This window comes from Drosophila arizonae, chromosome 4 (assembly GCF_054131065.1).
Source record: "Drosophila arizonae isolate 15081-1271.41 chromosome 4, UAZ_ARI_1.0, whole genome shotgun sequence".
NCBI classification, from domain to species: Eukaryota; Metazoa; Arthropoda; class Insecta; order Diptera; family Drosophilidae; genus Drosophila; species Drosophila arizonae.
In genome coordinates, this window is record NC_142924.1 from 10386585 (window position 1) to 10403302 (window position 16718).

The 16718-nt window shown below is 46.5% G+C and overlaps 3 protein-coding genes and 1 long non-coding RNA gene across 4 annotated transcripts; 1 reads left to right on the forward strand and 3 right to left on the reverse strand.

The window, feature by feature from the left end:
• Positions 1-3063: 3063 nt before the first annotated feature.
• Best4 (Bestrophin 4) lies at positions 3064-5367 on the reverse strand. Its single transcript, XM_018008578.2, has 6 exons — positions 5209-5367; positions 5025-5135; positions 4206-4956; positions 3958-4147; positions 3742-3894; positions 3064-3681 (listed from the first exon to the last, which is right to left on the reverse strand). Exons 1-6 carry the CDS (start codon positions 5277-5279, stop codon positions 3425-3427), a joined length of 1533 nt encoding a protein of 510 aa, XP_017864067.1. The 5' UTR covers positions 5280-5367; the 3' UTR covers positions 3064-3424.
• Positions 5368-5553: 186 nt separating this feature from the next.
• Positions 5554-7649, reverse strand: Best3 (Bestrophin 3). The gene is made up of 3 exons (XM_018008577.2): positions 7332-7649; positions 7160-7270; positions 5554-7095 (listed from the first exon to the last, which is right to left on the reverse strand). Exons 1-3 carry the CDS (start codon positions 7400-7402, stop codon positions 5661-5663), a joined length of 1617 nt encoding a protein of 538 aa, XP_017864066.1. The 5' UTR covers positions 7403-7649; the 3' UTR covers positions 5554-5660.
• Positions 7650-8777: 1128 nt separating this feature from the next.
• LOC149269099 (uncharacterized) lies at positions 8778-10310 on the reverse strand. The gene is made up of 2 exons (XR_016269685.1): positions 9392-10310; positions 8778-9332 (listed from the first exon to the last, which is right to left on the reverse strand). It is a non-coding gene; the product is annotated as an uncharacterized LOC149269099 (long non-coding RNA).
• On the forward strand, positions 10274-16209 carry LOC108614445 (cationic amino acid transporter 3). Its single transcript, XM_018008575.2, has 7 exons — positions 10274-11065; positions 11772-12022; positions 12091-12375; positions 12447-12551; positions 12613-13428; positions 13493-13768; positions 13860-16209. Exons 2-7 carry the CDS (start codon positions 11782-11784, stop codon positions 15344-15346), a joined length of 3210 nt encoding a protein of 1069 aa, XP_017864064.1. The 5' UTR covers positions 10274-11065; positions 11772-11781; the 3' UTR covers positions 15347-16209.
• Positions 16210-16718: the final 509 nt, after the last annotated feature.

Sequence of the window (16718 nt, forward strand, 5' to 3'; positions counted from 1 at the left end):
AAAAAAAAAAAAAAGCGAAATAAATACAAACGCAACGTAACGAATGAATTACAAGGCATACAAGCCCTCAGGACACACGGCCACGCCCCCCGCTGCCTGGCGCCCATAATGTGCGGCTTGTTGTTGTTAAACGTTGCCGGACGTCGCTTTCGGTTGAAACTGGCTAAAACGCCAAATGTTAAACCCTTTTGTTAATGCAGAATAATTGCTACGGGTCCGAGCTTCCAGTTCCGAGCTGCGATGTTGCACGGCAAAAGCCAAAAAACAACAAAACGTCAGAGTATGCTCTGACGGTATTTTTTTTTTTTTTTTTTTTTTTTTTTTTGGCGTTTTTTCCTGTCTCTTGAAATTAGAGCGACTGGCGACTGGCGACTGGCGACCGGGCAAAGTGGGCGTATGCCCAGTTCCGTTTCATTTAGTTTTCAGTTTCCACCTAATTTACCCAATTGGGTAAAAGTGCTTTGTCATAATCAGCCCGGGAGCTGGGTTCGCATATCTAATGAATGGGGCTCAGGCCCGGGCCACCCTTCCCCCTCCCCCTCCTTCCCAGCGGCCAACCAACGGGGGCCAAAGAGTAGGCGCCATAAAGCAAACTTTTCGCTCGGCTTAGAGAACGATGCTGCCCCATTGGAATGGGTCTATTTGCCTCTCTCCACTCTCCTCCCTCTCGACTCACTCGTTGGGCACATATTTATCGAGTTGCTAATAGGCTGTCACATAATTAGCCTGCTAACAACAAAATCGGTTGCCCAAAAAGGTACGGACACAGAGAGAGAGAGAGAGAGGGAGAGATGGAACGAAAGGACATTAGCATTAGCCGGGCTGAAAAGTCAAAGATCTTTGCGATAATGTCCCACGGTGTCGTTGCCAGCGACTAATGCGCTCAGCCTGCCTTTGGGTTTGGATTCCTTTGAACGGACTATGGCAATGCGCTGTAAACGGATTTATCTCAGATTCACGATAGCCGGCCACAACAAAGTTTCTACCTTGACAGAGCTTCAGATGTTTTTGTAGCCACGTGCCACACAGTTGACAAGCAAATAGTCCTGACAGCCTTATCTCTATTCTGAATTACAATAATCAAAAGGCTTAAAACTATTCGAAAAGTCACAAATATCTCTACTTGGCTCACAGCAAACCTCTTTGGCTAGCGCAGCTACCCGCAGTGCTGAGTGTAGTGGGCAATGGCTTCCCAAAGGTGTCATTAAATTACCAAAGTGACTTTGAAAAATGGTGTGAAAAATGAGTTCAAATCGAATCATGGCCGTGCCCTCTCTCCCTCTGTCTCCCCTTCTCTCTCTCTCTCTGTCTCTCTGTCTCTTTTTGTCTTTGTTGAGCATTAAACGCATTTTGCATGGCTGTTGCAATTAACATCGCCGAACAGCAGCTGCAATCAGGCAATAAATATTCGATGTGGGGCGATGCGAGGCGATGATTATTGTTTCAACGCCTCAATAATTCGAACCATTTTTAAAAAATCGCTCACAAAAAAGGCAGCACACACACACACACACACACGCATCAAGGATACAGGACGAACAGGCAGACAAATATTTGTTGCCGTTGGCCAAATGCAAAATGCAAACGCAGACCGCGCTGTAAGTTGTGCGTGTCTGTGTGTGTGTGTGCGTGTGTGTGCGTGTATGTGTTGCTGGCTATGCCAATGGCCAGTGCTAATTGCCAATTATGGACAAATGCGTTCGTGCGCGAAATTAAATTAACCCCTTTTTTGTTTGACACTAGCCGAACAAACGCCACGCCCCGACTCGCCCCCCGCCCCGTCCCCTTCGCACACACCACAGCTCCAACCTGGACGCACACATCCTGCTCATGATCCTTCGGCAAGTGCAGTCCTCAATCGCTTGTTACCAAGTGCCCCGGCATGTCATCAATCAGCCCAGCCACGTGACGCGAACAGAACATAACTACGCGATGCGCAAATATGAAATATATTTATGTGCCTTAATTGATCCGCGCTAATTGGGGTATATGCGAGCGTCCACTGAAGATGCGACAGTAATGGAAAGAGATGGGAGATGTTGAGAAGAGAGAAATGGGCTAGTGGAAGTGGATGTTGAGCTACTCTTGGTAAATGCTGAACTACTCGCAGTCTATGCTGAGCTACTCTTAGTCAATGTTACTCTCCGTTTATGCTGAGCCACTCTAAGTCTCTGCTTTAGAGTATTGATATTTTTTTGTTACCTTTACTACAATACTTATGTTTGTATAGGCATAAGGCCTAGAGATCTCTGCTCAAAGCTTATCAAGTTGCTCATCTGAAAACAATATTCATGAATTTCAATATTGATTTTATATGTAAAGTATATTTAATATGTTTATGTATAATATTCATTTTCTTCCTAGTTTATATATATTTATATATAGTGCTATTATATACATATGTTATTATAGTATATTAGCATATACAGTAGAATCCGATTATAGCAAGGCTCAAGGCATCGTCGTTATACCCGGAAGACGCTTTAGGTATATAAGTTTGCTTATATAAGTTTGTTAGCCGTTTTCTACTGTATATTTAAAGCATATAAATATATACTTTTAAATGCAGTGAAAGTCTCAATGATTCACACCCTACTAAATCAAAAATCACTATAAATAAAAAAATTATTCTCTCCCTTTAAAAATTTTCTTCTTAATAATGCTCAATAATTTTCATATCTGTATAGATAAATAAAACTGATCCCCTTGCCATTTCGAATTATCGGTACTCGACTGTATGTATATTTTTATATAGAGCATCTGTAGTTTGGCTTTTGTAAAAGTTGCCTGTCAGAAATATCTTTGTCGTTTTGCGCTGTGGTCAACTGACAATGTACACATCGTTGTGCAATTATTAAAAATTGACTGATTGGCACAGGGTATATGCACACACACACACACGCACACTCACACTCAACAAAGTACATGTGAAAAACAACAGCAACAACGATGACAACAACAGCAGCAGCAAAGTCAACACCCAAATGAGTTAAATGGCAAACTGAATCGAACCGCATTCAACCACATTACAAGCGCGCATTAAAAATAATACAATTTTGAAAGTTTCATAAATAGCGGCTGTCATTACAATTTATTTAATATTTATATTTTTTTTTACCCAAGCACCGCTCACTCCCAGCAGCAGCTGCTTGTAAAATGGGAAATGGAAAAACTGGAAAAAAAAATAAGATAATAACACGCGTCGTGTCAGATTTTCAGATGTTCAGGTTCAGATATGTTAATGCAAACAATGAGCCATTTCATGTGTTATTTTTGTCAGATGCCAGAGCCGAGGCAAAGAGTTAATAAATTATTGTATAGAGCACATCAACAACAGCAATAACTACAACAACAATAACAATTAGTGCAGTAGCAGCTGTGCCTGCTTTGATACGATTTAATTTGCATCGCCTGGGCTTACGTTTCACTCGTATTTATCTGGCTTCTTGTTGGCCGCATCGGAGTCTGGCTCCTTGGTCTGTTCCTCCTCGCCTTGCTCCTCCTCTGCCTCGTTCTCCTCCTCGATGAGGGAGCGCTGGCTGGTGCGCGGCGTGGGCGGACGCAGTACCGTAACCACATAGCCACGCCCAGTCGACGAAGGCTTGTTCATGTTGAGGAATCGATGACGCAGTCGCTCGCGCTTCTCCCTATGGCGCTGCTCGATCAACTCCTCCAGATTCACTGCGTGGGCGGATATACACCATTATATATGCCTTATAGGTATATCCAATTGATACTCACTGCTGGTGCTGCTCTGCTTGTCCTCGGACTCATTCTGCCTCTTGAGGATCTCTCGCAGCCTCTGCAGCGAGGTCGTCATGTCCATCTGCGATGAAGTGTTCTGACTCAAAAGACTGTGCGATGACTGCGGCATATAGAAGCCCAGTTTGTTATCTGAGTGCAGAGGCCAGAGAGTCAATAGAGAAGACTAACCTCAATAACCTAATCGGGACTTACCCAGGGATGGAATCAGTTTGGCTGTGGAATGTACTGGAGGTGCAGTGCGTTTGGATTCGTCTATGTAGGGCAGCTCGTTGGGGAACACCTCGTCCCAGTATTGATCCTTGAGCAGCTCAGGATGCTCCTGGTGCATTTCGTCCACAATCAGGTAAGAAACCGTCAAATTGCGATCGATCATCCAATTGACCTGTAAGATAAGGTCCATAAATCCTTGCACATATATGCAGACTCTTCGGCTTAGTCACCTCGAAGTCATCATCGTCTTCTCCGAAGGGATTTATCAGCGACTCGGCCACCTTCAGCCAGCCCATGTAGAAGAAGAAGCGCAGTATGCTCAGTATCGGAAAGTATTTCACGACCAGATTGTTGGCCGTGGGACTCTGCGGATTATCTATCCACTGCGAGCCAATGACGCTGCACAGGAAGAACGTGTAGGTGGCCAGGGTGACCACCTGGGTGTAGACCAACGGCACGCTCACCCAGTCGTAGTACAGCAGGAAGCCGCACAGGCCGCGAAAGCGATTCAGCTCATCGATGATCGTCTTCACGGCGTAGTCGTCCCGGATCTTGTTCTCCCTGCGGGCGCGCATCACAATGCTAGCAGCCCACACGATCGGCATCCAGTGCTTGGGATAGTGGGGAAAGGCCAGATCCAGCGTCTCTATGATTTGCTTCTCGTTCTCCTGCAGCAGGCCTGCCTCGATGATTTGATTGTAGCTGGGGAAGCGCTTCTTGACGCTGGGCGAGATCATCGTGAAGACGATTGTCTGGCAGAGGCAGACATAGCGCATGATTGTGCGCCGCATGGCCCGGGCACGATCGTCAAAGCCGTGCACGCTGCAGCTGATCAGCGTGGCTATTGAGTCCGGCCACGGAATCGTCGTATACTGCTGCCACCAGCGCGTCATCACAATGGCCACAAAGTAGCCCATCACAAAAGACAGCGGTATCAGATTCAACTGGCTGTTGCAGTACATCACAGCATACTCGAAGCCCCTGAAAGATTGACAATCGCTGAGCAAAGTCTGCTGGCTAATAGACTGGCTAATAGAATGATAGCTTACTTGCGCAATGTACTGTTGAGACAAACTCGATAAATGAACGCCAGGAGCACATAAATGCATACAAACACAAGCAAGTCAACCCACATCAGCTTGTAGATGCTGCCGCGCCATCTGCAAGTAATCGTAGGCAATGTTGGGCCGCACTCACAGTTGCCTTACCTCACAGGATACACAGGATACTTACCTAAACAATACGCGCAAAAAGTTGCTTATAAACCTTCTGGAACTGACGTCCGCCGTATAGGTAACAGTCATGATTAAAGCGCTTCAAATTACAAACTTACAGTAGAGGCAATAATAAAGCAAAGCAGAAACTTTTTGAAGGCCTACTCTGTTAAAAATATTTTTATAAATTGCTTCTTGATTTTGCAAGGATAGCTTCAATGGTCAAAAAGTATGAAAATTTGGAACTTCCTTTATTTCCTCCGATCGAGAAAAGGCTAGGAAAAGCTGCTTTATTTATTAATGCATTTCTTAAACTTTTCTCCATTTCTTTCTAGAGCTAGCTAGCTCTAGTAAAATATAAATATTATTTTAGTTTTCAATTCATAATTCAATTATTATTATCATATGTAGAATGAGATTTAATTATAATATAATATAAATATTATACAAGTCTCTAATGTTTGCTTATTATTACTGATCCTTCATTTTGTGCATATAGCTCTTCTCAGTTTGAGCTTCGTGCTCAGCAGAGGGATATGGAATGTTGTCGCTGGGTGGACTATCGGGGGGCAGCTCAACCTCCGATGGAGTGGCTGAGTCGGGCAGGTGTTTCAGTTCACCCTTCAGCAGGTCAAAGGTCATGGCTGCATGCTGCAATTGCCGGGCATGGCGTTCGCGCTCGCGCTCCTCGCGCAGCCGGTCGAAGTCGTCTTTGCTCGTGCCACGCGACAGCAAGTGATCCGACTCGTAAAAAGTCTCCTCCTCTTCGCCTTCGCCCTCCGCCTCCGGTTGATCAATGCTCGGCTCATTGTCGAGCATGGAAATGGAAGACGAGCTGCGATGAATGTTGAAACGGAGCGATGCGAACTTAATGCGCAGCTCGCTGCTTTTGACCCACTCATCCTCGGCATCGAACTCCGTAAAGTCGCGCTCGCTCGTATCGCTCTCAGTGCGCTTGCGCAGCTGTGAAGATGTGATCTTGGAGAGGTCCAGCTTGGCGGTGGATGCCTCGGGCGGATTCTGGCGTTGCGACTCATCGGCATATGGCAGCTCGTTGGGGAAGACCTCGTCCCAGTATTGATCGCGCACTAGGGTCGGATGATCGTTGTGCATTTCGTCCACAATTAGATAGCTGACCTGCAGATTGCGATCGATCACCCAGTTGAGCTCGAAGTCGTCGTCGTCGTCGCCGAACGGGCAAATCAGCGTCTCGGCCACCTTTAGCCAGCCCATGAAGAAGAAAAACTCCAGCGTGCTAAGCAAAGGAAAATAATAGTTAACAATATTACTATCCCTTTTGCCGATGTACTGATTCCCGAAAATGGCAGCCACGAAATACGCGTAGACAGCCAGAGTCACCACCTGGGTGTAGACCAGCGGCACACTGATCATGTCGTAGTGGGTGAGCATATTGCAGCCCGCCCGGAACTTGTTCAGCTCGTCGATCATGGACTTGAGCGAGAAGTCATCCCAGATGCGGCCCTCCTTGCGGGCGCGCGTCATGACGCTGGAGGCCCACATGAGGGGCATCCAGTACTTGGAATGCTTCGGAAACTTTTCGTCCATTTTGGTGATGATGAGTGCCTCGTTATGGTTGAGCAGGCCCGTGGTTATGAAGAAGTCGTAGGTGGGAAAGCGGCGCTTGATGCCCGGCGATATCATGGTGAGCACCATGGTCAGCGAGAGGCACACGTAGCGCATGATGGTGCGACGCATCAGTCGGCCATGCTCGTCCTGGCCACGCACCAAGGCGCTCACATAGACGGCCAGTGGATCCGGCCAGGGCACGGTGATGTACTGATTCCACCAGCGCTCCACAATGATGGCCACGTAGAAGCCCAGCACAAAGGAGAGCGGTATCAGGGCTGCGTAGCTGCGACAATAGTCCACAATATCTTCAAAAATGCTAAATGGTTGAGGTTGGATTAAAAGCGTTATGTAAAGGACTGGGAGTGGAGAGTTCTGCTAACCGTTTGCCCTGTCCACAAAGGCCGTAACGATACAAGAAAGCCGTGGCATAGAAGGCAATCAGGAACGCTAGCAGATCAGCCCAAATTAGCTTGTAAATGCTTGCACGCCACCTAAGCGATTGTTAGCTAGAGATTTTACACTGCCTGCGATATGTAGTCAGCTGCGACCTACCTGCCCAGCAGCTTCCAGAAGCAGCCAAAGCGACGGCACGTTGCTACCTCGGCGGTATAGGAAACAGTCATGTTTGAACACGCTCGGAAAACGGATTAAGTCGACTGAGGCAGCTGCAAATGATTTGAGCTAAATTTCAGGCACAGAATAAAAGGCCAACTAAGGTTAGTCGATAGAGCTACACAAGGCTGGGAATTAAGTTAGTTGGTTTTGAGAATCACATAGAGTGAAAAGCCAACTAAGGTTAGTCGATAGAGGCGAGCAAGTTGGCTTTGAGAATCGCATAGAAAGGCAATACTTTTCACCTTATTATTATCCTAATTCGATAGATTGCTACATTAGCTATTACATTATTATTACAATGGATGAATTCAGATTTCCTTTCTGGCAGTCAAATTCTTCAAATTCTCTTCATATTTGTTGTCGACAATTGCAAATTGGCAATTCGCAATCTCAGCCACATGTGCCAAGAATTTCCGGCACCTGCGTAACCCAAATCTGTTGCTTATGTGTGTGTGTGGGGGGAGGGGAATTTACTTAGCAGGTAGCTACGTTGGGGTAATAAAATTTTAATGCCCCTCATCTACGACGTGAGTTGCGTGATTTAGAATCCCCCCCTTAAGCGCCCGGCCCTGATCCGATCGTATCATGTGCTTTGAGTGAAAGTGTGAAGAGCATTGCGAGTGCCTTATCAGCAAGGTACAAATGTATTGTTCGATTGTGATTACGATTACGATTGTGACGCTGACTTGAAGTGTGAGTACTCATACTCTGTGTATATATGTATTAAATATATATACGTATATATCTGTATGCGGAACGGCTGAGCTACTTCTGATTGTTTAGCCTGTGACTGTTGACTGTGACTGCCTTAACGTGACGCATGCACTGAGCAAAGTGCGACAGATGAAACTAAACATTTTCTTTAAATAATAATACATTTTACTAAAATAAATCAAAATAAAATAATTATACACATTTCACTTAAACATGAACTTTGATTTATTTAATTTTTTCGTTCATCTCCAGCTTATTTCTTTCAGTGTATAATCCCATGTGACGAATAGCTATAAAAGCCAGGGCGTAGATCGCCTCGCTTTATTAATGCGCGTAATCAGTTTATAGATAATTTAATTGTTGCTATTAGCGAAGCGTTTATCAAGCATATGAGAAATAACAGTATTTCACAAACAACAATAACAAGTGCCAAGGGTGGGCGGGGCGGAGCGGATAGGGGGTTGTGGGTAGTGCTGCAAAATAATCGATATTCCGTAATATCGATATTCGCGATATTTTCAGAGAAAAAGATCGATAAAAACGATATATCGAACACTTCTTTTAAATGTTAATTTTCTTGCTTAGAATCTATTATAATATTTATATTAATTATGACTTCTTAATGGATAAAATGGCAACCATTTCAAGATTAAAATAAAAGCAACAGCATCAAACAAAAACAAATTTATTCAACCGAACAAAGTCGTATAACAAATTATTTTTCATTAACTTAAACCTAAAACAGCAATTCATTAAAGCTTAAATTCACTATGCTCCTTAAAATTATATTATAATAATAACAAAAACAATTGCCTCCATGGCAGTTTGAAAAAAAAAGAAATTAAAACAAAACCCATTGGTTTTTATTTAAAAAAATTAGTTTGTTTACTGTTTCCGGTTTTAATGACGCCCTTCTGGAATTAGCAATCATTCCAGCTTTGCTAAACATCCTCTCGCTCTCAGAGAACGTTGCCTCATATTTTTTATTTACGAAGTGCAAAATGCTACCGGACTTGGGTGCCAATTCACTCTCTTGCAGCGATGGATGCATGCGTGTTAAGTGATTTTTAAGGCTTGTGGTATTTCCACTTGTTTTGCAGACCTTAAAGCAATTTCTGCACACCGCACAACCATCCTTTCCTTTTTCAAAATATTTCCACACTTCGGATTTTTTTGGGGCTCCCACGGTCTTATTTTCTTCATCGGAGTCAACCCTCGCCGCGCCTAAAACACACAAGCTATGATTCCAAGCTTTTCCAATAGTATATATCAATTGTACTTACGTTTTCTTCCCAATAACTGATCCATTTTTTTCTTTCTATTGCAATTAAATTAAATCAATCAATTTGTATACAATTTAGCAAAATTAAATAAATGCGCTTCTTACACAGTTAAAACCAACGCCAAGAATAACCATTTTTTCGATATATCGATACTAAGAAAGCCATATCGATCTTTTGCCAAAATTCGAAAATATCGATTATAACGATTCCGATCCGATATTTTTGCAGCACTAGTTGTGGGCGCTGCCATTGTAAAATATGTTGCATCACTTTTGAGACAACTCAATTGAATTTGTGTTTTCGTAAATCTGCGATAAAATCCAAATAATCAATGCCTCGATTTGACGGACCAATGTCTGTCCACGTATCTCATCAGCATTATCAGCATTCATAAATTAAGCATTTTATTACAATATAAATGTTAATTAAAATCACTTATTGTGCATGAGTTTGACACTTGAGAATGCGAAGATTGCATTTGGCAGCTCAACAAATCTAATCTGCGCCAATGACAGAATTTTAGTCGAACTCCCATATAGATGGCTGAATTATGATATAATTAAATTTCGGAAATGTCTAGTCGATCTAGAGCTGGAAGAGCTTTGGCTATTTTTGGAAGTGCATTAAGGGAATTAATGCTCCATCTATAAATATCGCTCAACTCGTTTTTAGCTGACCCATAAAATAAAGTAAAGCAAATATTTATGACCAGGCTGAAGTGCTATTTAAGAGCTGACATGAGAACTGCTTAGTCTCACGCCCACTCTCTCGTTCTCTCCCTCTCTCCCACTCTCTCTCGCTCTCTCTGTTGACTGATATTGTAGTTGTTGTTGTTGCTGCTGCTGCGGCTGGAGTGGGCGATATAGGCAACTGTTTATTATCACCTAGTTTCAGTTAACGTTATTCGCTGAGCGCGTCAATAGCCGCCGTCAACAGCAACGGGCGCTGAGGCCTCGACTCATCAGATCGGAAATAAAGCAGCAAATCAATACGAGACATACAACACAACAATCTTATCTCAACAACATAAATAACAATACGCGTACATGAGTTTCGGACTCGGCTGCCAGCGAGGGGCGAGGCGCTGCACCTGCTGCCACAGCTGAGAGGCTGACTCGAGTCGAGACAATCGAGATCGTTCGAAGACGTCACAGCATCCGCATCGTTTATACCTGCTAATTTACTAACTCCCCGTCGCTATTACTGCCGACTCCTCTCTCCCTCTCTCTTTCTCTCTCGCTCTGTTTATCAACGAGTTACCTGCAGCATTTGTAGTTTTAAATGTTGTTTACCGTTGCTTTGCTCTCATTCGGCTGCTCTGGCGGTGCTTTTGCATCTCTTATCAGTATCTGATGCTCGAGGCGCACTCTACCCATCTCTCCCAATCTCTCTCACTCTCTCTCTCTCTCTCACACACACGCACGCTCGCTCGCTCGCTCTATTTGCCGTCTTCTTATCTTAAAGAACAATACAAATTCGCGGCTGTAACTCGACGTCCGCTCGGCAGACGCATTCAGAGCACGGACTCTGCCAGTTGTGTTGTCGCGAATTTCGAATCAACTGTGAATACGCTTCGAATACACTCGAGAATACGAGCTCTCAATCCGGCCAACTCAAATATTTGCACAGAGTTTGCAGCAATTGCAGCAACAGTCGGCAACTGTTTCCAAGTTGGTAAGTCAACTAATTATCCATGTACTAGATAATTGGCAAATACTTAAAATATGATTAATTATTATATAAAACGCACACACAGAGATACATTTGCCTATATATAACTCTACATTCGACACAGTAGAGCCTGCACTCACCTAGACCCACATCATTATCTTTATAAGCAGCAGCATGAAGAGGAAGCAGCAGTGTAAATAGACCGCAGCAAAGTGGCCTTAGAGCCAAATAGTTGAGCATCTATGCTTATCAGTTAGCTACCTTAGTCATTGGATAAGCCAAAAGCAGACGAAGACTAACTCAAGAAACGACGATTTTCTTATCACAAAAAGCCAGGGGAGAGAAACAACTTTAACTCAAGGAAAACTATAGACAACAAGACAAACTTTGCGCTGTTTGCCTAAGAAGTCGGAGAAGAAGTCTAAGTAATTTTCCCTCTGCGTCATATTCAAATGATTTGAATCTAGTATCGCCAGGCTGAGCTCTGCTGGCTGAGCTGCAGCACAAAGGCGATTTGATTGCAATTTGAGCTCAATAATTTGTATAATTAAATAATGAATTGATAAGCGACTGGGACAATGCAAGATGTGGGTCCGAGTCCGAGTCGCTTCATGCACATGATCTTGGCAGCTGGGGCTGCACGACTTGAACCCTAAGACAAGACTTAGATAGATGGAATATTTGTGGTTTAATGAACTTTCGTTCGCAGAGATACCAGCATGGTTCAGCAATATTCGGCGTGGAAGGTTCTAACACGCCGCAAGCACCTGGCACCGGATGGCAACGAGGGCGAGAGCAAGCTGAATCGCGTCCTGGGCCTGTGGGATCTCACGGCACTGGGCGTGGGCTCGACCCTGGGCGCGGGCGTCTATGTGCTGGCCGGCCAAATAGCCAAGGATCAGGCGGGCCCCTCGGTGATGCTGTCCTTTGCCATAGCCGCACTGGCCTCCCTTCTAGCAGGTGAGCAAACAGCTGAGCAAATCTCTGGCAAATCATCGACTGACGCAAGTAAATCCCTTCAATTCTAGGCATCTGCTATGCGGAATTCGGAGCGCGCGTGCCCAAGGCGGGCTCCGCCTACGTCTACAGCTATGTGTGCATTGGCGAGTTTGTGGCCTTTGTCATTGGCTGGAATCTGATGCTGGAGTATGTGATTGGCACGGCGAGCGTGTGTCGCGGCATCAGCCTCTACCTGGACACGCTGCTCAATGATACGCTGAAGCAGAGCTTCGCCGAGGCGGCGCCCATGCACGTCAGCTTTCTGGGCAGCTACTTTGATTTCCTCGCCTTTGGCCTGGTCGTCGTCTTTGGCGGTGAGTTGCCTCTAGATTCTGGCATGGAATATTTTGTGAATGAGAATCATTCTGATTCGAACTCTTTGCAGTTGCCCTGGCCTTTGGCGTGGAGACCTCTGCGATGGCCAACAACTTTGTCACGTGCGTGAATATCTTCATCTTAGGCTTCGTCATCATCGCTGGCGCCATCAAAGGTAGCTCGACTGACTCGACCCTTGACCCTGTCAGCTAATTGGAATTTGATTTTTCTTGTAGCCGACTTCAGCAACTGGACCGTGGATGCATCGACGCCGCCCGAGAATGCCACCAACATAGGCAATGGCGGCTTCTTTCCGTTTGGCTTTGAGGGCACATTGCGAGGCGCCGCCACCTGCTTCTTTGGCTTCGTGGGCTTCGACTGCATTGCCACCACGGGCGAGGAGGTGCGTCATCCGCGCAAGAACATACCGCGCTCCATTCTGCTCTCGCTGCTCATCATCTTCCTCTGCTACTTTGGCGTCTCCACTGTGTTGACCCTGATGCTGCCTTACTACGAGCAGGACGTCAACGCCCCGCTGCCCTACGCCTTCGAGTATGTCGGCTGGCCGGTGGCCATGTGGATCGTTACAATCGGTGGTTTGGTTGGCCTGCTGGCCAGTCTGTTTGGCGCGCTCTTCCCCCTGCCCAGAGTCATGTACTCCATGGCCCAGGATGGCCTGCTGTTTCGCTTTCTGGGCAAGGTCAGTCCGCGCTTCCAGGTGCCCGTGACGGGCTCCATTGTGGCAGCGCTCTTCACGGCCCTCATTGCGGGCCTGTTCGACCTGGCGCAGCTGGTCAACCTTCTCTCCATTGGCACTCTGCTGGCCTACAGCGTCGTGGCCATCTCCATCACCATTTTGCGCTACATGGAGTACTGCGACGCCGAGGAGCAGACGTCGCCCACGGCGCCCATCTCCGAGACGACGTCGCTGACAACGCGCAGCACGCGCTTCACCTGGAGCTCGATGTGCACTCAGCTCTTCAATGTGCACCGCGTGCCGGAGCCCAATCAGATCTCCACGCGCATCGTGGGCGTGCTGACAACTCTGTTCTGTAGGTGCACTCAGCGAGCAGGAGGCGGCAACAGCTTTACTCTAATCTCTTGTCTACTCCCCAGGTCTGCTTTCCCTGGGTCTAGGAGTGCTGCTCATGCAGGCTTATCCCGCCATCAAGTCCCAGAAGCCCTGGGCTTTGACTCTGCTTATTCTGCTCATCCTGCTGATTGCCGTGGTGCTCCTGCTCATCTGCCTGCAGCCACGCGAGGCGCACAGTCGCCTCTTCCGGGTGCCCTTCGTGCCCGTGGTGCCGGCGATTAGCATCTTTATTAATATTTATCTCATGCTGCAGCTGGATAGCTGGACCTGGATACGCTTCGGCGTCTGGATGATTGTGGGTGAGTCGCTAGCTCAGCTCCCAATTCATTGTTGCATGTTAATCTGCGTAGCCTTTGACTAATGCATGTTCCACTAACCGTAATGCCTTAGGTATTCCCATATATCTTGCATGCTGGTGTCTCTATGACATCAAAGATCCCACCAAACGTAATCCCGAACGCCTTGCGTTCTACAGGGCACTGAAAATGCCCAATGAGCAACCCCCAGTGCCCTGCAATGCCAATGCCAATGGCAATGGCAATGGGTTTGGGCATCCATCCAAGCAGAGCACGATTACAAATGAAACGCAGATTAAGCGAAATTCGAGCAGCTTGGATGAAATCCAGAATCTAAGCGAGGTGGTCGATGAACTGAAGGAGCACAAAAATGCCAATGGCAAAATATTTTTCGTTGAGGACACGAAGAGTGTCCATTCGAGCACCAGCACCCAGAGCACCAACGAGGCCGAGGACGAGCGCTCAGTGATAGCCATGCTGGACGATGTGCTCGACGCAGAGGACTCGCAGCAGCAGCAGCTGGACGAGCAGCAGATCTTTGAGCGCAACTTCAGCATCGACTCGGAGCTGCTGCCCAGTGTCATAGAGACCACCATTGTGGCCACTGTGCACAGCAGCAGCAGCGATGACGACGATGTGAGCAGCCAGAGATCCGGGGAGCGGCCCACGGTGGAGGAGTGCAGGCAGGCGGCTGGCGATATGTTGCGTGAGCTATTCGATAGTTCGGCATTCTATGAGCAGCTGCAGGCAGCCAGGGCTAGCCGAGAGGCCAGCAGGGAGCAGGCAGTGGCAGTGGTGGCTCGTCCAACTCCCGTTGAGCTCAGAGCTCAGCTCAGGCGCGTTCCCTCAGTCAGCTCAGTTGCCTCGCAAGCCTCGATTGCCTCCTCGGTGGAGGATCCGTTGCATTCGGAGAAGTTTAAGGATCGCCTGAGCCATATTATAATGAATCCCAATGCCAATAAGCACAGGCGCAACGAGGAGCCTGCGCCGCTGGAGGAGGCAGATGAGGCCAAGCCCAGCAGGCCGCAGCTCAAGCAATCGAAAAGTGAAACCGATGTCCGTCTGCTGCTGCTGAAGGCCATACGCGAGCTGAAAACGGACGACGATGAGGCTGATAATAAAAGTAACGGTAATGGCAACGGTAATGCAAATGCCAATGCCAATGCCAGTGCCAGCGCCCGCGCCATTGCCAATGAGCCAGCCGTGGCAGCGCCCGGAGCTGCCCATATACCGCGCGCTCCGAAATTCGATCCGGTTTTGTACAAGACCATAAACAGCATTAGTTTGCACAAACAGCGACCCAGTTTGAATCGCGAGCTGGTCGTGGATGCCAAGAATACGAAGCTTCTGGTTCCGTCAACGCTCATGCCCACATCCGGATTCGCAGAGCCAAAGCCAGTGCCAGAGCCAGAACCAGAGCCCGAATCCGAGTCAGAGCCGGTGCCATTCAAAGCGAAATTGGAGGCCATATTACAGCGGGGACCCTCGCATCGTCTGCAACAGCGTCCGGGAGCGGACGGTGGTGCGGTGGTGCGCCGTAGGCCGCAGTCGGTGTACGTCGAGGAAGCGGCAATTGAATGAGCCGAGCCAGGCTAGAGAGGATTGCAATTCAATTCTCAATTTTGTAGCATACTGTAAGAGTAGCTACACACACACACACACACACACACACTCCATCTACTAATCTGTTGTAATCAAATGTTGTTATAGTAGCGAGTAGCTGTTCCCATGAGTCAGTGCAATGGAGGCAATACTAGATGTTAAGTGCTTAGGGTTACAGAGCACAGCAATTCGATTGCGAAATTTTGAAATTACAAAATGACGAGTTAGACGTGTGCTCTACGCCAATTAATAGCAGCGGATGTCGGTCGAAATATGTTGAAATGGAAATGAAATGAAAATGTAAATGAAAATCCCAATCGAGCTACGAATATCAGAGTTAGAATTTAGTTTTGTTAGAGAATGAAAATGGTTTCTATTATGCCTATTGAACCTTGTGATATTAACCAAACCCTAAGTGAGGCAATTGCTCCAAGTTAGCCCTGATTGCATATCAGGAGCTATGTAACTATAAATTAAGATCTTACAGTGGTATTACCTTTCGCATGTGCATGATGTGTGCCAAGTATTATAACGTTTAACTAATCCAGTCAGTTCGATTTCCCATCCATTCAGGTCTCTCCATATACTTTTTCTATGGACTGCCCAATAGCTATAGGGAGATGCGAAGACAGCGCGCCGGCTGGCAGAAGCTCAAGTATAGCGAACAGTTCTAGGCGTCTAAGCACCAAAGATCAAAGCGGATGGAGAGAACTGAATCAAAGCTTGATTCATTAATGAATAGGTCTATCGATGCGTATTTACATATGTATGTGTCCTAAGCCAATTTGATAAATGTGAACAATTTGTTGTTATAAATAAAAATCTAGTTGTAATTAATAAAAGTCAAACTGCATTTTGGATATGTCGAGAGCAACTGCAGCAGCCGCTTCCGGGCGACGAGCCCAAGACGATCGTTAGTTTATTAATAACTCATGAATGGATCGTCATTGTCGTTTAATTCCCGAAGGCCTTGTCTGCGCACTGACTTTGATAAATGAATTGATGTTTGCCTGATCGTCCAAGACAAAACGAGAACCGAAATCGAGGCGGGGCTGGGGGTTGGAGTGTGCCAAGAGAGTTGTGCAGCAGTTGTCCATGCCCCTTTGGTCTAGCATTGATTTTGATTAGACTGAAAAACATCCCCTGGGCCCCTTGCCACTTGCCCTTTCCCCTTTTTCCTCTTCCCTTTCGGCTTTCCCGTTTACCCAATCGATTGGAGGCTGTGCTGCCTGATTTATGCCCTCGTTTTCTGGGCATTTCTCTGGTCAGGTTGATGAGACCAGATTCCGGACTCCAGATTTGTATAACCGCAACTGGCGACTCTGCGGCATTGTTTCCTTGCCTACGTCTC